Source organism: Labeo rohita, chromosome 17, assembly GCF_022985175.1.
Source record: "Labeo rohita strain BAU-BD-2019 chromosome 17, IGBB_LRoh.1.0, whole genome shotgun sequence".
NCBI classification, from domain to species: Eukaryota; Metazoa; Chordata; class Actinopteri; order Cypriniformes; family Cyprinidae; genus Labeo; species Labeo rohita.
Window position 1 is genome coordinate 33,485,946 of NC_066885.1, and position 21,670 is coordinate 33,507,615.

The following is a 21,670-nucleotide window of genomic DNA, read 5'->3' on the forward strand; positions in this document are numbered from 1 at the left end:
AATGGACATTTTTAAATAAATTATTTTATTGGGTAAAAAAGAATGTTTTTACCCGTATCAAGTAACGAATGACTGGAAAAGTTCTTAAAGTCTTAAACTTCTGTAATTCTGTAATTAATTAATTAAAAATATTTTAGTAGATTATTCTTATTTATAAACTCCTCGTTTCTGTAAACAAACAAACAAACAAACAAACAAACAAAAACATCGGGGCCCATAAATAAAAAAAAATGCTGAGAACCACTGATCTAAATATCTCGTCTTCGGCTTTTATTTTGGAAGGACACTCAGAAAGCGGAAGTTGTCATCAGCCGCGACTTTCAGTTGCACATGTTAGCATACAGCTAAAGCTACGTAACGTATTCATGACGTCTCTGTTATAAACAAAGTTTGTATTGATTAGCAGTATTGGTTAAGTTCATACTGCAGCGTTTATTTGATCTTTTTGGTTTTCAGCAGTGAATGCTGAAAGATGTGAATGAAACTTTCAGGCGTTAAGTGGATACACAGAAGCCAGTACTGACCTGTAAACCACAGGATTGTTTTATTTTTTGTTTGATCATTATTTTTAATGATTGTGTAAATCATGCAGAAGGACTCGAGAGTGATAAAGACCTCCGCGCCTCCGGTGTCTCAGATTAACGCTGAATATGTCACTCAGGTGAGTTAAATGATTATACTTTATCAACTCTGGGAAACGCAGTCACTTCATTTGTCAACATCTGAGGGGTTATTCATTCCTGCTTTGTGTTTTTTCTCCCTTTAGCTTTCAAACAAATACTGGGCTCCTCATGTCAAGAACAAACTACCATTTGATTCTCAGGTAAGGCAGGAAAAACCTTGAGGTTTTAGCTTCGGTCTGCAGGATTTGACTTGACAGAATTACTCCAAATACATAGATCCTAAAAGTAGGGTGCTTTATGCTTTGCATTTTCAAGTCAGTGAATGATTAACTTGCATCTAAATCCTGACTTTACACAGGAGAAGGCTTATGAATATTGAATTCTGTTTTCAGGTTATTGAAGACATTTACCAGAATGAGATTCTTAAATCAAAGTAAGACTCTTCGTGTGTAGTTCTTGCATTCATCTTCTTGTTATTATTAGTACTGTTGTTGTTTTCATCTGGCATATTCTGCCCTGTATTAAAGTCAATAAGTACATAAGTGTTTGAACACAATTTGAGCACTTTGATACATTGATTCTGGTTGTCTCTTTCCAGATTTTCCATCAGAAAAATTATGCTGTTGGAGTTCAGGTTGGTGATTGACGCACAGGTTTTGTTAGTGGTCATTCTGTAGGACTTGTGGTTTGCTGAAGTTCTTGTTCATTTTGCAGCCAGTACCTGGAGAGCTACCTGTGGCTGAACTACACACCTGAAGTCTCCACTAACAGCTACCTGATGTCCATCTGCTGTATCGTCAATGAGAAGTTTCGTGAAAATGTTCCCGCTTGGGAGGTTGGTATTAAAATGTTGATAAATGGTTGTATTATATATAGACGTCAAACACTTCAAATGCGCTGCTATGTAAAGTGAATAATGCTTCTGCAGAAAAATGTGTAAAAAATTGTAGAAAAAAAAAAGTTATTTTCATTTTTGGTTTTTGGCGAAATGAAAACTTTAATTTCAGATTTAGTGTTTCAGTAAAAAGTTAATCAAGCTAAACATTAGTTTCAGTTCATTACTAATCCACAGTTGAAATGAGGAGCAGGACAGCAGAGTCCTTCAGTGTGCAGAAGAGTCTTAATTTACCCACTGATCACATAAAAATCACAAACACACAGTCAGACCATGTTTTGTGATGTTTGTCCTCAGAAGCTCTACAGCAGCCATGTTTGACTATTAATAGTTGACGTTGAGATCGGAATTTAAGATCCACAGTAAGAGTTTGATCATAATGAACACTGCTTTAAAAAGCGATCATAATTTTAACTCTGAAAGCTTGTAAAATGCTACAGTAAAACCCTGTTAATTGTAATAGGTCTAATGGGACATTTTATGTAATTTTACAGTAAAAACTGTTACATGCACAGTTTGTGGAAGTGAAGAAGAACAAGTCGTCTTAGTAGAGTGAAAAAAAACAAATTGACAGAATTCTGTGACATTTGATGATTTTTTTTTTATTGAGATTAATTTTCTTCTTATCAGTTATAATGTACATTAGGGTTTTATTTAGTATTTGCATGAGATTGAGGGAGAAACTGTGTGTGATGAACTTTGATTCATTGTGTGGCTTTCACTTGTGTTTTTAAGGTGGTTGTCAGTGTATTTTCATTTATTTCTGTTACTGTATACTGTAAAATTAAGGTTAATCTGTAAAACTGTAAAAATTATATACAGTACTGTGCAAAAGTCTTAGGTCACTAGTATTTTCATCAGCTAAAAAATGGTTTAAAGTCGGTCTTTTGCTGTAGTGTGTCAGTAGGAAATATCAGATTACATTTCCAAACATTCATTTTGCCATTAATCGTAATAATCCAGTGAGATTTTTGTTTGCACAAGGAGTCTGACAACAGCGAGTGCTCTGCACAGAGATCTGATCTCACCATCATCCAGTCTGTCTGGAATGACATGAAGAAACAGAACAAACTCAGACAGACTAAATCCAGAAGAACTGTGACAAAGTCTCCAGGATGCTTCAAGAAACCTACCTGCAAAGCTGCAGCACTGTTAAAAGTTTTAGGCACTTGTGTAAAAATGCTGTAAAATGAGGTTGCTGTCATAGACAGATTTTCTTTATCAATTACCTTCTATTAACTAAATGAAATCAACATTTGGTGCGACCATTCTTTGTGTTAACAGCGGCTTTTGCCCTAGGTGCACTTGCGCAAAATTTTTCAGGTAGCTTTGCAGGTAGGTCTCTTGAAGCATCTTGGAGACGTTGTCACAGTTCTTCTGGATTTTCTCTGTTTCAGTTTTTCTGTTTCTTCATGTCATTCCAGAGACAGACTGGATGATGGTGAGATCAGATCAGTGTGGAGCACTGGCTGTTGTCAGACTCCTTGTGCAAACAAAAATCTCACTAGATTATTACAATTAATGGCAAAATGAATGTTTGGAAATGTAAGCCGATATTTTTTTTACTGACACACTATAGCAAAAGATAGAAATAACTTACTTCAAACCATTTTTTAGCTGGTGAAAATACTAGTGGCCTAAGACTTTTGCACAGTACTGTGTATATATATATTGGACTTCTGGCAACCACAGCTACTGGTTTTTATCATAAAGTTTACAGATCTTCGTTTATTTTATTTATTTATTTTTTGTGACGTATTTATTTCTTTATTTTACAGGCGCAGGTAGCTTTTGTTAAATGTGTGTTATGATGTGAGTGTGCAGTGATACAGTGTGCCGCTTCTGTCTCTTCAGGTTTTTAAGAAAGCTCCCACACACTTCCCTCACTTCTTCAAGTGTGTGATGGAGTCGTGTCTGTCGGGCGAACAGCTCGGCCTGTCGCTGAAGGAACAAACAGTGCTTCTGCTTTTCCTCGATCACTGCTTCAACAGTCTGGTTAGTAATTGTTAATAACCTCCTATAATTGCATTTGTTGATTTTGGCCACTCTTCTGAAAGCTTTTTTTACATAGCCTGTTGTTTTCTGGTCCCATCACTTGGTGGCACTGTTGTCTTGTACAGAGCAAAACAAACTGTTATATATGTTTTTTTTTTTTTTTTTTATTTTTTTAACTGCACTCAAAACACACTGAGCAAAACCCTTTAGAAATGAAACCAAATAGCAGCTCAGAGGTTGATGTGTATAATGATGGCTTTAATTCAAAGTTGTTTTCATCTATTTTTGGGCTGCTGTTGCTAATTTAAGACGTGGTATCTCCCCACCCTGAAGCAGATGGTCCATTTGCATTGTTGATGAGATTTCATTGTCTAGTGTTTGTATGCTAATCATGTACATTTCTGCTTACGGGTGTGCTGTGGATGAAAACTATGGGTTTGAGTAGCAACAGAAATGAACATCAAAGGCCTGTAATGTCCGTTTAAATGTGGTAGATGCTGCAATCATGCTGTGGTCAAACATCAAACATTAATATGAACTCTGCAGTGGCAAATAGACTGAAGTCAAGAGCTGATTGATGCTTTCTAGGTGAAAGTACAGATGCTACAGAAAATGACACCTGTAGCAAATCTTCATTTTGCATTGGATTTTTTTTTTTTTAGTTACAGGAAGTAAATGCAATGTGCAAAATAATGTTTTTCACATACAGAAAACAAGACGTGTAGCAAGAGTAAGTAGCAAGAGCACAGGTAGGGCCCTATGATTTCCGTGATGCGGAAAACGAGGACGGAATTGCGAAATCCAGTCATAAAAACGGAATTTACTGAATAACGTGGAATGTCACGGAATTTGTCAAAGTTTGAATGAATTAATCAAAGGTAGGTCATTACACTTAAAACAAACTGCAATATGGACTAATATCTGTAAATGTTACACCACAAAAATACCATTTAAATGTGAATCCTGCATGTTCTGCGTGTCTCTGTTTTAATGAATGGAGCAGACGAGCGCTTTTGTTTACTACACACACTGAAGCGCGTGTGACACTAGCGGTGATTTCAGCATTTGACCGCTCCATTTTAGGAAAACTAGCATTATATCATATACACACAAAAATGTAAAGGTAGACACTGCAACCCGTCAAAATAAAAGCCCTGTTTAACTAACACATTGTGCCAGAAATATATTACTACTATTACTACTACTACTAAAATGAAACAAACATTATTTTTTAGGGTATAATCACACAACATTTCTTCCATGTTTTAAATTAAAAGATATATGAAATTAATGTTTTATGCCTTCATTTGATAACCAGAACATTTTAAATACACAACACAGAACTTCTGAAGCTGATTTCATAGGGCCCTACACAGGGACATTGATGATACTACAGTGTTTGATGTTAACTATATAGTGATTGAACGCAGTGATCATACTGCCCAGCAAAAGCAGTTAATACACATTACAAACTTGTCTTCAAAATCTTTCAATTTATTGCAGCTAACTGTGATAATAGTTTTCTTTCCCTTCCCTAGTAAAACAGAACTAACAAGATATTTTCTGTTTATTTGTCACTACAGGAAGTGGACCTGATCCGTGAGCAGGTGCAGAAGCTGGTTTCTCTGCCCATGTGGATGTGTCTGTTGCCGGTGAATATTACTGCATCACACACATCACACACACTTCACTCTACAAACAGTGTCTGTGACATCAGACACCTTTTGAATTCTGTGTAGTTATATATGCACCTAAATTATACTTGAAATTGCAGATGAACATATATAGAGGTAAGTCTGGGCGGTATGGCAAAAAAAAATCGGCTGAGTAGCAATATACAGTCCCTGACAAAAGTCTTGTCGCTTGTGTACAAATTGACCTCAAGTGCCGCTGAAATATATTTCTAATCAAGATTTTTTTTTACAAGAAATGGCTCATTTTAATCCCAACAGCTTTTGTAATAATGTTTCAGTGCAAAAAGAAACTGTCAAAAAGTATTGTAATATTCAAAGCTTGGTAAAGCCCATTGAGTCCATTTTTGCAAAGACATAAGTGTTGTCGCCTTGTCATATGAGCTTCACCTGTGACTAATAATGGATCAATTAGGTCTCAGGTGTGTATAAAAAGAACCCCAGTACACTAGACCTTCACATCAACTGCAACTAGACCTCTGCAAACATGCCTAAGATTCACCCTGAGACTAAAGTGTTGATTATCAAGAGGCTGAAAACCAGATCCACTGCTGATGTGGCAGACACCTTCAATGTGTCTCAGCGTCAAGTGCAGAGGATAAAAAAAAGATTTGAAGAGACTGGAGACGTTTTTGACAAGCCCAGGTCAGGCAGACCCCGCAAGACAACTGCTCGAGAGGACCGTTTGTTGGCTCGAAAATCCAAGGCCAGCCCATTTTCCACTGCAGCAGAGCTCCACGAAACCTGGTCACCTGAAGTCCCTGTGTCAACCAGAACAGTTTGTCGGATTCTGTCTCGAAATGGCCTCCATGGTCGAATCAGTGCCCAGAAGCCAGCACTAAACAAAAGACAATTGAAAAACCGTGTGGCATTTGCCAAGGCCCACAGCCTGCTAAAAGGATGGATGCTGGAAAAGTGGCAGAAGGTGGATTTTTCAGATGAATCTTCTGTTGAATTACACCACAGTCGCCGCAAATATTGCAGGAGACCTACTGGAGCCCGCATGGATCCGAGATTCACCCAGAAAACAGTGAAGTTTGGTGGCGGAAAAATCATGGTCTGGGGTTACATCCAGTATGGGGGTGTGCGAGAGATCTGCAGGGTGGAAGGCAACATCAATAGTCTGAAATACCAAGAAATCTTAGCTACCTTTTATATTCCCAACCATAAAAGAGGCCAAATTCTGCAACAGGATGGTGCTCCATCACATACTTCCATCTCCACATCAAAGTTTCTCAAGGCGAAGAAGATCAAGATGCTCCAGGATTGGCCAGCCCAGTCACCAGACATGAACATCATTGAGCATGTGTGGGGTAGGATGAAAGAGGAAGCATGGAAGATGAAACCAAAGAATACTGATGAACTCTGGGAGGCATGCAAGACTGCTTTCTTTGCTATTCCTGATGACTTCATCAATAAATTGTATGAATCCTTGCCAAACCGCATGGATGCAGTCCTTCAAGCTCATGGAAGTCATACAAGATATTAAATTTGGATCTCACAGCACCACTACTTAATTTGCTGACATATTTTTGTATTTGCAGTAAATTTGTTCAATTTCTGTATAGGCGACAAAACTTTTGTCTTGCCAAAATTTGACCTTTCTGTCTTGATTAAATGATAAATCTTTTTTCAGTGAAACTAATTCATTTCAATGCATTAAACATCATTTGGGAGGGTTTTAGCTTTTCATATGAGCTATTTCTAACACCAATTGATTAATTAAAAGTCAGGTTAATAGCAGGTGTTTCTACAAAATAGATAAGCGACAAGACTTTTGTCAGGGACTGTATAATAAACATCTCCTGTATTAACTACATTTTTCGATTTGGAGGGAAAAAAAATCAGTATTATTCAAAAATGTTTTGTTTTGGTTTTTTGTCCTGCCCAATGTTGTCCACTGAAACAACATTCATATTAAAAGCAGTGAAAACAAATGTAGTGAATGTAACGATGTAGGCTATGCTATATGATATCCCGTGTGCAAAGAAGGAGTTGAAATCACATTACATTCTAGGATTGTAACATTACAATCTAGAAACAAAAATAATGCTTCTTAAAGCAGAAGTCACTAAAATAAAATTAAAAAAGTCACTTTACAATTAGTGCTATCATACAACCTACTTGTAGGTTTAAAATCTTACATATGGCACTTTTTTTTTTATTAACAAACAAAGCACAATAATACAAAAAGTGAAACCAATTTAAGGTACAATAATCAAAACATCAACTACAGATATTTTATTAAAATGTAAAACATTTCCATGACTTTCTAACATTTACAGGTGGAGAATATACCTCTGAAATGTGTTTTTTTTTTTCAGTGCATGACTTGCATCTCAAACACATTAATCAACGCAAATAGCCTGTCAGCAGCACATATATCTAATAATGTATCTAATATGAAGCATGTCTCGTGTTTAGGACAAATTGTGTTATGCAGTTTCCCCCGCAGCTGCTCATTCTGTGTCCTCTGCTATTTTTCAGATGCACTCAACTCATTTCAAACTAGTTTATATCAGTATAAACTGTATTGCCTCATTCCGTATCATTAGTAAAAAATAGATCTATTTCATACAAACAGCCCAGCAATGTATTAGAATCAACAGAACAATAAAGAGATGCATAGTTCTATGCAAAAGTATTTAGAGTACTTCATTTTCCTGATTGACAAATTTTGCCGATGACAAAATGTGTGTATTATAGTACCTCAATAATATATTTAATTAAAATCAATGTCCATATTTCATGCATTATTTGCTAATAACATTACATAATTATAAAGAGAGAAAATTAAAAGTAGACATTTTTATTTTTATTAATAATAGAAGTAATATTCATATTTAGTCTATTATTATTAATATTAATATTATTATTATTGTTATTATTACTTATTAGTAATAATCACAGTGATCCTTATTGTCAATAATAATCCTAATTCATACTGTGTTCTGAAAAATGTAAAATGACACATTTCAGACTGTGTTTCTGGGTCACTAATCAATGTGAACTTAGAATTGGTCTCATATTTTCGAGAGATGTGGAAAAATTAGGGGGAATATAAAAATGCTTTTGGTGAATAATAAATGCCATGTCAAATGCTGTATACTTTGACACACTGACAAGACTCCAGCCTGTTTTGGCCACTACTTTAGATGTTTGAAACTGACTCCAGATTTTGTGGTTTTCAGATGAGACTGCAGCAGGAACTCAAGAAGGTCCCGAAACTGCAGAAGTTCTGGAACCTCATTAAAAAGAACTACGAGAAGATGGACTCGCAGGAAATGGAGCAGTAAGAAACAACCTCATGCCCTATAAACCTCAAACACCTCAAAACAATGACCTGTGAGTCTCATGAACTGTATTTTCACAGGGCTAAGAAAGAGCGCACATTTCTCGCTTCCCTCATCAAGAAATTCCAGGCAGTGCTCATGTCCATCCCTGCAGCAGGTAAACCTGTTTGTTCACACCAGCATTTCTGTGTCAGATATCATTTATTGTATTTATACCTTGCCCTCTACATGTTGGGTTGGTAAGAATTTATATATATATATATATATATATATATATATATATTTTATGTGTGTGTGTGTGTGTGTGTATATAAAATATTATATATATATATATATATATATATATATATATATATATATATATATATATATGCTTAGAAATATTGCGATCTCTATTCAAACACTCACAAAATCTTATTCCTAAATGACAGCGATTCAGTAGTGTCTATTACGAATGTTTAACGCTGATGATGTGAAACAGGTGTTAAAGACATTAAAATTTGCAGTCATGCTTCTGCTGATCCAAAAAGATCAACACAAACAGTCTTTTCAACCACATAATGATCATTATTTTTGTGTTACAGACATTTAAATAACAGAAGTACTGGGCTAAAAGTTTGAATAAAATACTACTTTTCTCTATATATTTCATAATTTAGGATTTATTTAAAGTGTATAAATCTCGTCTCGTCCCGTTCTTGTGAACCCAGTCTCGTGTATCGACTCGTCTCGTGGGATAAGTGTCTCAGCTCAGTTTTAACAGCTTTGACTTAAAATATGTAGTTTGGCACAGATACTGACATTTATGTGGTTAAAAAGTAAGTTGACATTCTGATGATTGTAATGTAAATCAGGGATCTTTATAAGAACAAAGCAGATACTTGCATAAAATGAAATAAATATTTGTCATTATTCTAGATCTCCAAAACTGAGACAAGATTGAAATGATCAAATATATAATGCAATGCAATCTAATGATGATTGAGAGATGAACAAATAAATGTTTCTCAACACTCTGATGATCATATTTGAGACTCACTGATTTTTCTAAAAAATTATGTCTGGATAAAAAGGCAAGCTGCTTCATTTCAATAAGTGTTCATTTTAAAATATTACTAACAATGTCAAAGTTATTCTTACCTCTACTTGATGATAAAGACACATCAAGCACAAGCTGAAGGTGACGTTTGGACATTTATGCTAAAAGACCTTTTACATGCCCACATTTGTGCTACAAGTTAAGATGTAGCTGATTTCTGTTACCCATAAGGCCTCAGTGTCCCTGCCGCCCCTCAGGCGGTGATTTATTTTTGCTTTGAGTATCTCTCTGTGTTTTCACCATCCTGTGACGTGACCCAGCTTCAGAGCAGCTGATGCTCGCCCGCGGGCGCTTCTCGCTGCTCCTCTAACACGGGCCGACGTGCCCTCCTCCCATCATCCACCTGTTCGGGCCGGAGATGGTGTGACATGCAAGAGGCCAGCGCATCCTTTTTACGAGACAGTTTATATCATAATACTGTCACTCTCTCTCTTCACTGCTTTTCCCTTCGAACCCAGATCCTCCATCCACCCCAGAATGCTGTGCCTGTCTGTCTGTGTGAAATGAGGTGTGTCATCACTGCTTTAATGTGTGTTTTATGGTTCATGTTTCTCTAGGCTCTGTCTCCATGGAGAAGGTTCACTACTGTGAGAGATTCATTGAGTTCATGATTGACCTGGAGGTGAGTTGGCCTTCCAGCGTTAGCACTTCTGCTTCTTTAGGTTTTTCTCTTTATAATAAAGTCAGCATGAAATTAAAATTCATCTGTTATAGATTTCATTGTGAACAATTAATCTGCATTTATTTAATTTTTAAATGTTTATTTGATCTTGTAATGTTTTTGTTGTTGATGTTGCTGTTGTTTTTTGAGTGAAAATTGAAAGAACATTTTGAAACATTAAATAGAATAAAAACATTCCATTATGTGTATATAAAAATAGATGTGTATGTTTGTGGAGGTACTTGCATACACACATTGATAAACATGCACACACAAAAAATAGTGCCTGTCATGTCTCGGTCTTTCGGTGAACATGTCAGACTTCTGTCTGGTGACATACGCAGGACTTCATCCTTTTAAACCCCACCCCTTGTGTTTATCTGCTTACACTTTGAGAGCCACGCCCACATCTTAGCATCCAATCAACAGCCAATGCTTACAACCAAGCCCCTCCCAACATTTTTATTTTCTGATAATCCATTACACTTGGATGTATATCACAATGCAGAAGAAAAGACGTGCTTGCTGTTTCTTTGCGACTTTAATGTATTTTTAACCTTGTCCGTCTTTGCCAGGCTCTCCTCCCGACCCGCCGCTGGTTCAACACAGTGTTGGATGACGCTCATCTGGTGGTCAACTGCCAGCTGTCTCACCTCACCGACAGGGAGAAAGAGGGTCACCTCTTCTGCCAGGTACAACACTGATCACACAACTGCAGGAAAACATGCTTTTGTTTCTCTGTTGTAAGTCACTGTAAATAAAAGCGTTTGCTTAAAGGGGTCATCGGATGCAAAGTTCACTTTTACGTGTTTGAACATTACTGTGTGTTGGCAGTGTATGTACAAATCTACCCTATAATGATAAAAATCCATGCAGTGGTTTTTAATTAACCCGTAAAAATAATATCCCCTTTTTCAAATCGAGCCATTCTCAGAGGCCGCTCCCATGATAGTTGATTGACAGGAGCATCTTACCTCAGACCCGCCTTAAGCAGCAAGTGAGCAGAGCTCATTTGCATTAAAAGGAACAATCCATCAGAATGGGATGAATTTTGCAGAGCTTATTTTGACAAGGTAAAAAGGGTGTTGTTTTACACTACCATTGAGAATTTTTAACCAAAGTATGTTATAGACTTTTCATTAATCCGATGACCGCTTTAATGCATAAATCTAAATGTAAGAACAGACACCCAAGATGGAGCAATACTATGATTTTACTACGGTTTAGCAGTGTGCTTAATCAGTAGCTGAGAATGTCAATTGACACTAGGGCTGCACGATTAATTGGTTAAAAAAAAATTGATTTGCAATGTGGCTAAGTGCAATTATCGAGTCACAAACACTGAGATGTAATTAAATACATGCGCAGCTCTGTGTTCATTTGCACGTGAGCAGCTCATGACGGTGTTTTCAGTGTCTCAGAGTGTCTCTGTTTACAGTAAATGTTGCTCCACGTGAACTCCATCTGCATCTGTTCTCAGATTGAGTCATGCATTTGGAAACAAAACATGAACCAACTATCTTCCTCAACTTGTAATGAGAAGCACTTATCAACAGAAGAAGCTTTAATGGCTTCTTGCGGTTTTCCTTTAAAGTAAAAGTTTGCTGGATAAATATTGGAAAAAGAAGAAATTGAGGCAGGCATAAATATTAGTATTGTAAGTTTATAGTTGTAATGTAAAAAAAAAAAACCTTAGATGCTCAGGTTTTTGTTTAAGGCAAAGTATACATAAGTTTTTTTTTTTTTTTTTTTTTTTTTTTTTTTCATTTTTATATTTTCATTAATAATATTAATAATAGTTGTTGTTGTTGTTATTATTATTTTATAGACATAATAATTATTAAAATGTTTTGTTTAGCTTGTGCAGCCTTGTAAACAAGAACAGCAAACCTGGATTTTTGTTTTTAAATCTGTCACAATTTTTATCATAAAAATTGTAAAGGTCAAAATGGCTGTGTCATAGATGAAAAAAAATGTATTTAGTTTTTGTTTAAAAATAGGTATACCGACTAGAAATAATGGTCATTTAACTATAATATTTCAGCTGAAATAGATATGTTTTTAGATATGTTAAATAGATATGTTTTTTGTTTAAAATAACGTTGTTTATTATTTTAACAATTTGACGTTTGTGTTAAAAGGAAGCTTTTTCGTTTCTTTATTATACTTGACATTGTTTTGTTGTTGTTATTGTGTTCAGCTCCTGGACATGTTGAAGTTCTACACTGGTTTTGAGATCAGTGATCAGACAGGAAATGCACTCACACAGAAAGAGATGACCACACTCCACTATGACAGAATCACCTCTCTACAGGTAACCACACCCTCGTCAGTCTGTCAGGAGCCCCACACTCATTTGGGGGAATTTTAAATTGTGATTTGATTTCCGGTAAATGCAAGGAAAAAAATTCAAGGAAAATCATTCAGTTTTTGCTGTCACACATGTTTGTCAGTGGCTATTCTGTGTTCATTTGTTTCACTACCATTGACCCGTTTCGTAGACTGTCATGCTTTTCCACAATAATTCAAGGTTTTTATTAATTTATTTTTTATAATTTCATAAATACACTGAACATTTATAACACTATACTTTGTGTGATGTTAATTTAGCAAATGCATGTGTGGTTTTGTTCAGTGCCATTTCAAGAATGAAATGCTAAAAGGTTGGGCATTAAAATATGGTTTTAAGTGATGGAAAAGTCATAGAAATTGAGTGGGGACCCTGATTTGTGATCTTTTTATACAGTGCACGCTATGTTTGACCTAAATGCATAGAATCCATTTGTAGATGATCCAAAGCCAGTGGTCTGCTGTTATCAGCTGCACTCAGGTTCAGTAATGAATATGTTAAAATATGGTTCCCATATCATCTTTAAAGATGTTTGAATGGCCGCCTGAGTATATTCTGTGATACTCATGTGGTTTGTGATGATTCATTGTTGCATAGTTAAGTCTGTCAGATGTTTCAGAAGTTTTGTGACTGTTGTTTGTTTTTCAGAGAGCAGCGTTTGCTCATTTCCCTGAGCTCAATGATTTTGCCCTGTCTAATGTGGCTGCTGTGGACACACGGGACTCCCTCACCAAACACTTCGGCCATCTCAGGTAAATGACGGCAGATCCTGTGAGCAGTTAAATGTGATGATGTGTTATCTCTTTATAGAGAGAGTGAGTGAGTGAGATACGGCCCATTAGATTAATGGTTCCTGCTAGGGCTTGATGATGAAGTCCTTTAACTGCCGAGAGGATTCCAACTGTCATAAAATACTAATAGAAATATCACTGAATTTTAGACTGGTGTTTTCCAAAACACGACTACAACTAACAGTTATTTTGATAATTGATGAATCTGTCAGTTGTCACTTGAAGTAATTGCTAAACCAGCTATAGTCATTTCATATCCTGCCCCATGTTGTCCTTGAAACAACATGCAATTTGAAAGTACTAAAAATAAATATAGTGCATTTATTTATGTAAGGTTTTGCCTAAATTGTGCAAAAAAAGCATTAAAATTTAAATAAAACAACAGAATGCTTACCCGTTTGAAGCAGAAGTTAAAATCACTCAATTAAAAATTATAAAAACGTGTAACATTTAATTTGTTCTAGTGGTGTAAGGAAGACGCATGCACAGACTCACCTGAACATACATGGTAGTTATATTATATTTCACACGTTTAACAAAGAATTGCAAACAATAAAGAAGAAATAAAAACAAAAAATGTGATTTTAACGCTTTTTGACATGGCATGACAGATCGCTGTAGTGTCTCAGTTTAAGCTGCACATGAACTGATCATCTCTTCCTCTTCACCACTGTAATCATCAGTTCGTTTTTCAGTGCTAAAAGACATCAATCATTCTAGTAGCTTTAAATGTGCATCACTTGTGACTGTGTTTTCAGCTAGATTTTACCAGCTTGAGCTCTCTGATGCCTGTAGTTTTATAATACCTTTTGTATGTTCTTAATACTCTGTCATGCTTTTCTGATTTGCATCTGAGTATTTCATTAACCAAGCCACTGAGAACATTACCAATAATGAGATTAGTGGTGAATAGATAACGTCATGATATATTATCAGGGGTGCAAATGGGATGTGACAATTTGTTTGTTTTATAGATTTAAAACTGCCCATTTATCTTTCTACCTGTAGTCCCAATACCCTCCACCGGGTGTCAGCGTACCTGTGTCTCCTCCCTGAGCTTCCAGACGGAGAAGATACGTCCTACGATAAAGAATTCCTGTTGGAACTTCTGGTAGGGGCAGCTTCAAATATCACAAGTGTATATAAAAGCGTTTTTCAATTTTTTTTTTTTTTCAATTTTTTTTTTTTCTTTTTCCCCCTGTGTACTTTGTTTTGGCCAGTTTCTAAGGCAGCAGAATGCTTTAAAACAAGCTTGCCAAAAAAAAAATAATTCAGGATGTCAGGGGAATTGAGAGAATCAGACCGTAAATATGTTTTGTTCAGTACTGACAAGTAATAATTCCAGATAGGCCCATCTAATTTAACAGTAACATATGGCACATTATTGTGACTGTTTATAGCTTACAGCGAAGCCTTGCACATTTGTGAAAACATTTTAATTCACACAAGTCTTCTTTTCTAGCAAATATGTTTGTCACATACACCCAAATGAGCAAGGAAAATTTTTGATACATGCGCAGAGATAATGCCACAAGAGAATATTCTTGCTTTACAATAGTTTTTATGTTCACCAGGCATATTTTGTTTATTGACTGTTTCATCGGATGCACGCCCCTGGCCCGGAGTTAACTCCCGGTCTGTGTTTGTTTATTGGTCTGGCTAGTTACTGGGGAAGCCGCTCCAATAGCACCTCCTGCTGGCAGAGGATGAATTAACATTTTCAGTCAGCCCATCTGATTTACGCAGCAAACACTCAGCGCAGAATTGTAAATGCAAACTTGATATTTCTCGGGGAAAGTGCCAGCACACGTACAGTGTAAGTCTGTGAGGAAGACGAGGGGAGATGGCGAACATGGATCATCACTGTGCAAAGAGAGGCTTGGTAGCCAGGCAAGATATAGGTTTAACTTGCTAGCTTATGTAACTTACTTGTTATATATTTTGCTTATCAGAAATAATCTACTCTAGAGAAACTCCGTTGTTATTGATTCTAAGTATACCGGAAGTTAAGTCTGGGCCACAAACACGTGCATGCGCAATAACATTTATGTTGTTGCTGTTGAAACAGTCTATATATTTGTACAGTTTGTACATTTTTCACCAAATATTTTTGAAATACAGATACAAAGTCCTGTTTTAATACCACAGTAAAAACTACAAGCCCAACTAATATAAAGTTCAAACATTTTAAAGGCAAGTGAATGATCAGTAATAAAACAAGCAAATAAACATGTTACAAGCAATAGAACAAATAAATACAATACAATGATATAAATAAAGTAAGCAGTGCTTTCAAGCTGTTCAGGTGGGTCTAACAGTAGTAATCATGTGCAGACATTTAATAATCAAATGTAAAATAACACTGTCTTCACTGTATAAATTAAATATGGTTTAATATGTTATTCGTTAAAGGAGAAGTCCACTTCCAGAACAAGATGTTCTTGTCTTTCTTTCTTCAGTTGTAAATAAATTGTTTTTTGAGGAAAACATTTCAGCATTTTTCTCCATATACTGGATTGATATGGTGCCCCGATTTTGAACTTCCAAAATGCAGCTTAAATGCGGTTGTAAACGATCCCAGCCGAGAAAAAATTTACTTATCTAGTGAAACGATCAGTTATTTTCAAAAAAAAATAATACAATTTATATACTACTAAATGTCAAACGCTTGTCTTGTCTCACTCTGCCTGGACTGTTTTTGTTCTGGTTCATGACAGTTAGGGTATGTTGGAAAAACTCCCATCTCATGTTCTCCCTCAACTTCAAAATCATCCTATATCAGTGTTTTACCTTTTTTGTTTGATCATCTTTGCATGTTCACTTTGTAAAGGCTGGGTCTGTACTTCTGCAGCGATGTAGGATGATTTTGAAATGATTTTTGAAGTTAAGGGAGAAAATACGATTGGAGTTTTTCGACATACCCGAACTGTCTTGAGCCAGAATACACAGAGTTCAGGGAGAGCAAGACAAGATGAGCGTTTGAGATTAAAAAGTATTTAAATTGTATTTCTTTTAATGAAAATAACCAATTGTTTCGCTAGATGAGACCCTTTTTTCTCTGCACATTTGTGATCGTTTGAAGCTGCATTTAAACTTCATTTTGTAAGTTCAAACTCGGGGCACCATATCAGTCCATTATATGGAGAAAAATGCTGAAATGTTTTCTTTAAAAAATCAATTTCTTTACGACTGAAGAAAGAAAGACATGAACATCTTGGATGACAAGGGGGTGAGTACGTTATCTGTGAATCTTTGTTTTGGAAGTAGACTTTTCCTTTAAGTGCAATGAGAGATTTTCTCTTGTCTTTTGTTGTTTATCATTACTAACAGCTGATAAATTAGTCTGCTGTCACTTTAAGACCTTATGCACAGTTCTAATATACTGATACACATCTGATTCCTTTCTTGACTATTTACATTTAGTTATGACATAACTGACTGCGTTCACGATGCTTGTCGAGACGGGTGTTTTGACATAATTAGTTTGGATTTGTCCATTAAAGTGCAAAAACAGAACTCAATTCAGCATTATTCAGTATTAACGAATGCTGTTCTCTTTCATTTCATTGCGCACTTGATTGGTTTAAATCAGTTGGCTAACGTGAGGAACATTATTTGTTCTTTAGGTTTAATTGGTTCCCATGTAGTTTGTTTCATCTCAGCTCAGAGCTGTAGTGTTGAGGGACAAACGTGTTTAAAAGGTTTTGCATGAAATCTCAGAGCTGCTGATTTTATTTTCTGATCATGGATTAGGTTCTGCTTTCTAGTGTTTGAGGCTGTGAGCTGTAAATGGCTTTAATTCTCACTCTTATATTGAATTTTTAACCTCTGTTGCAGCTGTGTAAGATGTTTCAGGCCCATCTGTGGTCCTGCTTCGGCGTGTTTTAATTATTCACTCCAAATCTCATCAAGAACTCGAGCATTTCCTCTTTAGTGCTGTCGCTGTGTTGATGGAGCCGGTGTCAGGCGGTCATTTGTGTGTTGAGTAGCTGAAATCTGGTTATGTGCATGTGCTGCGGCCCACAATGGAGTCAGAGCAGGTCACAAACCAGATAAAACACTTAATTAAGCTTCAACAGGATAAGCTGCCCAAACACTCCTGATTAATTCATTTGATTTTCTCAAAGCTGCGTCCCACGTGAGCTGCCCGACTGCTTTTCTCATTGAAATTGTTTAATGTTTTCTCAGCAGAGTTGTCTCACAGCGTTTGCTAATTTGAATTTTGAACAGAAACATAATAGAAAGGATTTAGAGTCATCAGGAAGTACAGGAAAAGTTCAAAGGAAACTTAATTCAGAAAAAAAACACATCTTTATTATGCACGCACTGCGTATAACAATTTCTTTTAAGAAAGTTTTGAGACCGTGGGATTTGCACTGGACAGTTTATGATGAATAACTCAAACACAATATTTAGATTTACAGGCAAAATTACATTGTACATTGATTGATACACTGTACATCAAACTCTTTCAAAAGATCTAATATCTTGGTTAATGATACTGTATGTCCCTTTAAAATGCTCATGGGAAGTGATTAGCCCTCTTATGTTGTGATGTATGTAGCCTACATTTGACCATCTGCTGTGTTTGAAGGGTAAACCATAATAGCACAGGTTTACCCAGCATGCTTTGTCCAGCGGGCAGATGATTCGCTGGTTAATGGAGGAGCTGGCCAAGAAGAAACAAACCCCATGAAACCTTTCTCTGTTCTGTTTAGGTGTCCCGCCATGAGAGACGAATCTCCCAGATAGAACAGCTCAATCAGATGCCTCTGTACCCCACCGAGAAGATCATCTGGGACGAGAACATCGTTCCCACTGAGTACTATTCAGGAGAAGGTGGCCATCTTTGCATATGAGTTCACCACATAATCATTATTCTATTATGTCATATACCTGTGCATTAAGGGAATTAGAGGAATAGTTCAACAAAAAATGTATGTGCTCATTTACTCTTTCCTAACCTGTATTACCATATTTCTTAAAGAAGTCCACTTCCAGAACAACAGTTTACAAATAATGTAGTCACCCCCTTGTCATCCATGATGTTAATCTTTTTCTTTCTTCAGTTGTAAATAAATTGTTTTTTTGAGGGAAACATTTCTGGATTTTTCTCCATATAATGAACTGATATGGTGCCCCGATTTTGAACTTCCAAAATGCAGTTTAAATGTGGCTTCAAACGATCCCAAATGCGGTTGTAAACGATCCCAGCCGAGGAAGAAGGGTCTTATCTAGCGTAATGATCGTTTTTTTTCATTAAAAATAATACAATTTAAATACTTTTTAATATCAAATGTTCGTCTTGTCTCACTCTGCCTGGACTGTTTTTGTTCCGGTTAATGACAGTTAGTATATGTCGAAAAACTCCCATCTCATGTTCTCCCTCAACTTTGAAATCGTCCTATATCACTGTTTTACCTTTTTTATTGTTCAATCTTCCTTGCATGTTCACTTTGCAAAGACTGTGTCGGTACTTCTGCAGCGATGTAGGATGTTTTTAAAGTGATTTTTGAAGTTGAGGGAGAAAATACGATTGGAGTTTTTCGACATACCCCAACTGTCTTGAACCAGAATACACAGAGTTCAGGGAGAGCAAGACAAGACGAGCGTTTGAGAATAAAAAGTATTTAAATTGTATTTTTTTTTTTTTTTTTTTTTTTTTTAATGTAAATAACCAATCGTTTCTCTAGATAAGACGCTTCTTCCTCGGCTGGGATCATTTACAACCACATTTGGGATCGCTTGAAGCCGCATTTAAACTGCATTTTGGAAGTTTAAAATATTCACCACATCAGTTCATTATATGGAGAAAAATCCTGAAATGTTTTCCTCAAAAAAGATGACATGAACAACGAGGATGAGTAAATTATTTGTAAATTGTTGTTCTGGAAGTGGACTTCTCCTTTAAGTGGAACACAAAGAAAAAAAAATTCCATACAACAACAGTTCATTGTGATTTAGCGGTCGAGCGATATATATCGCCTATATTCTCCCGTTTCATTGTTTGCCGTCATCATTTAGCAGTTTTGCCTAATGTGGATAAAATATAGCATCTCAAAAGTATTATAACAATTGCTTCTATATTATTAGTAAAAGAAAGGCAAACATTATAATACTTGTTTACCATCAGTATTCAGCAAATACGCATTTAAATCATTTAAACAAATGTCTAATAAATATTTAATTCCACAGATCTTGCAGACTTAGTTGAATCTAGTTGTGAGATCGTGTAAAGTGTGTATTCGTATCCTGCATTATCGTGCATTCTCTGCGTGACTGTCAGTCCATGCGAATTGAATGCGGCCTGGAGGAGGGTTCATATATCAAGTTTTTTGCATGTTTTGTGAGAAACATACACACATTTGTCATTATTTACTGATAATCTTTCACTCCGCCAAACTGCCAAGTATCAATAATGCAAAATGCCACTGGTGTCAGTTTGTGCAAAATCTTTACTCCTCTGTTGTAAAAAAGTAGCTGAGTAAAAATGAATAAATAAAGACAGAATTTTCCTGTAGTAATAACATTTTATTGATGTATGGATGAAGTAAAAGCTTATTTTAATTATATAATCGAAATATCGATGTAAAACTTTAACATGACATAAATGTTATGTTATTTTCTTTTTTGGTTTTTGGCTAAATGAATCTTTAATTAAAAAAAAAAAAGTTTAAAAGTTAAAAGAAATTTTTTACCAAAACACTGAAAACTAAATTCATTTCAGTGCATCACATTTTAAGTTTTTAAGCTGTATAAGTGTAAGAAATGTTACCTAAACAAAACAGTCTACAATTATGTTTTGTTGTTGTTTGTGAATCTACAGGTTGTTTAGCTCTTCCCAAGCTGAACCTGCAATTTCTGACCCTCCATGATTATCTTTTGAGAAACTTCAACCTCTTCCGACTGGAGTCCACCTATGAAATCCGTCAGGATATTGAGGACGTTGTGTTACGGATGAAGCCATGGTTTGTTCTCATTTTAGCATCTTAAAAGATTTAGATTTTCATACCTAGATGAACCTCTAAAGGCCATGTCCCACGACTTGCGTCAGGACTTTACGAAAAGACGATTTTCTGAGGTGTTTTGGTAGCAAGAATGTAGGTAAATTTTAATGCAAATGGACAAAATAGTGAAAGCAGATTACTACAAATTGTAATTTGAATTTTTTTTTTTTAATCATGGCAGTTGCTTTGATAATTGCCCTCACAAAAAGAAAAAAGTGTCTTGACGTAGATACACAATATCTGTTTTCTAACTTGATATTTTATTTGTTTTGTCAATTTGGAGCTTGATTACCCCTTGACATCACTGGCTTCCATTGTAAAGAAAAGAACAGCCTGAGCATCCTGGTTTATGATCGGCTGTGTTTGTGTCCTGCAGGCAGTCTGAGTATGGAGGAGTGGTGTTTGGAGGATGGGCTAGAATGGCTCAGACCATAGTGTCATTCTCTATCGTGGAGGTGGCGAAGCCAAACATTGGAGAGAACTGGCCTGCCCGCGTCCGTGCTGACGTCACCATTAACCTCAACGTCCGGGATAACATCAGAAACGAGTGGGAGGGTAAAGATGTCTCTCGTTGTCTCTGCAAGCACTAGCAACACATTTAAAAACTATGCACACAGTCCTTGAGAACATCTATCAGTGCCAGGGTTATTATCATTAAAGCTTATTAAAAAAATAACAAATCAAATTGTTATTTACTTTAATTTCTAAAATAACTAAAACTAAAGAAATCAAAACTAAAACTCTATAGACATAAAAAAAATCTAATAATTATTGAATTATCAAATTAAAATTTTATATATATAAATTATTAAAATTGTAAAATGAAAACCAAAAATATGGATGTGCATTCAAAATATTAGCAAAAGCTATGATACAATTTTTATCAACTGCTACTTAGTAGCTGATATGGCAGTAAACAAGAACAAAAGCTCTTTATCCTTCCATCTCTTCACATCATTGTTCATTCTTGCAGGGCTGCGCAAGCACGACGTTTGCTTTCTGATCACGGTGCGGCCCAACCTGCTCTACGGCACACGCTTTGACCGCCGGCAGCCGTTTGTGGATCAGGCTGGGCTGGTGTACGTGAGAGGCTGTGAGGTGCAGGGCATGCTGGATGATAAGGGCCGCGTCATAGAGGAAGGTAAGACTGTGTACTGAGTTCACTGAACCGTATGATGAGTTTGCAGTGAACAGACAGCATACAGACTAGACTGTCAATGCTTTCAAAGCACAAGTCATAAGCATAGAGTTTTATGTGGGCTGCC

At 36.1% G+C, this 21,670-nt stretch overlaps 1 protein-coding gene across 1 annotated transcript in view; it reads left to right on the top strand.

The window, feature by feature from the left end:
* The first annotated feature begins 302 nt into the window (after positions 1 to 302).
* Positions 303 to 21,670, top strand: part of aqr (aquarius intron-binding spliceosomal factor) — a 48,231-nt gene continuing 26,863 nt past the window's right edge. Inside the window, exons 1-18 of the mRNA XM_051133399.1 lie at positions 303 to 661; positions 767 to 823; positions 1,016 to 1,056; positions 1,222 to 1,257; positions 1,338 to 1,458; positions 3,373 to 3,513; positions 5,097 to 5,165; positions 8,396 to 8,496; positions 8,578 to 8,654; positions 10,154 to 10,218; positions 10,833 to 10,949; positions 12,458 to 12,571; positions 13,256 to 13,359; positions 14,407 to 14,509; positions 18,117 to 18,237; positions 20,225 to 20,366; positions 20,782 to 20,960; positions 21,379 to 21,546. Coding sequence (XP_050989356.1) covers positions 587 to 661; positions 767 to 823; positions 1,016 to 1,056; positions 1,222 to 1,257; positions 1,338 to 1,458; positions 3,373 to 3,513; positions 5,097 to 5,165; positions 8,396 to 8,496; positions 8,578 to 8,654; positions 10,154 to 10,218; positions 10,833 to 10,949; positions 12,458 to 12,571; positions 13,256 to 13,359; positions 14,407 to 14,509; positions 18,117 to 18,237; positions 20,225 to 20,366; positions 20,782 to 20,960; positions 21,379 to 21,546 — 1,831 coding nt within the window. The 5' untranslated portion in view covers positions 303 to 586. The remainder of the gene's footprint in view (positions 662 to 766; positions 824 to 1,015; positions 1,057 to 1,221; positions 1,258 to 1,337; positions 1,459 to 3,372; positions 3,514 to 5,096; positions 5,166 to 8,395; positions 8,497 to 8,577; positions 8,655 to 10,153; positions 10,219 to 10,832; positions 10,950 to 12,457; positions 12,572 to 13,255; positions 13,360 to 14,406; positions 14,510 to 18,116; positions 18,238 to 20,224; positions 20,367 to 20,781; positions 20,961 to 21,378; positions 21,547 to 21,670) is intronic.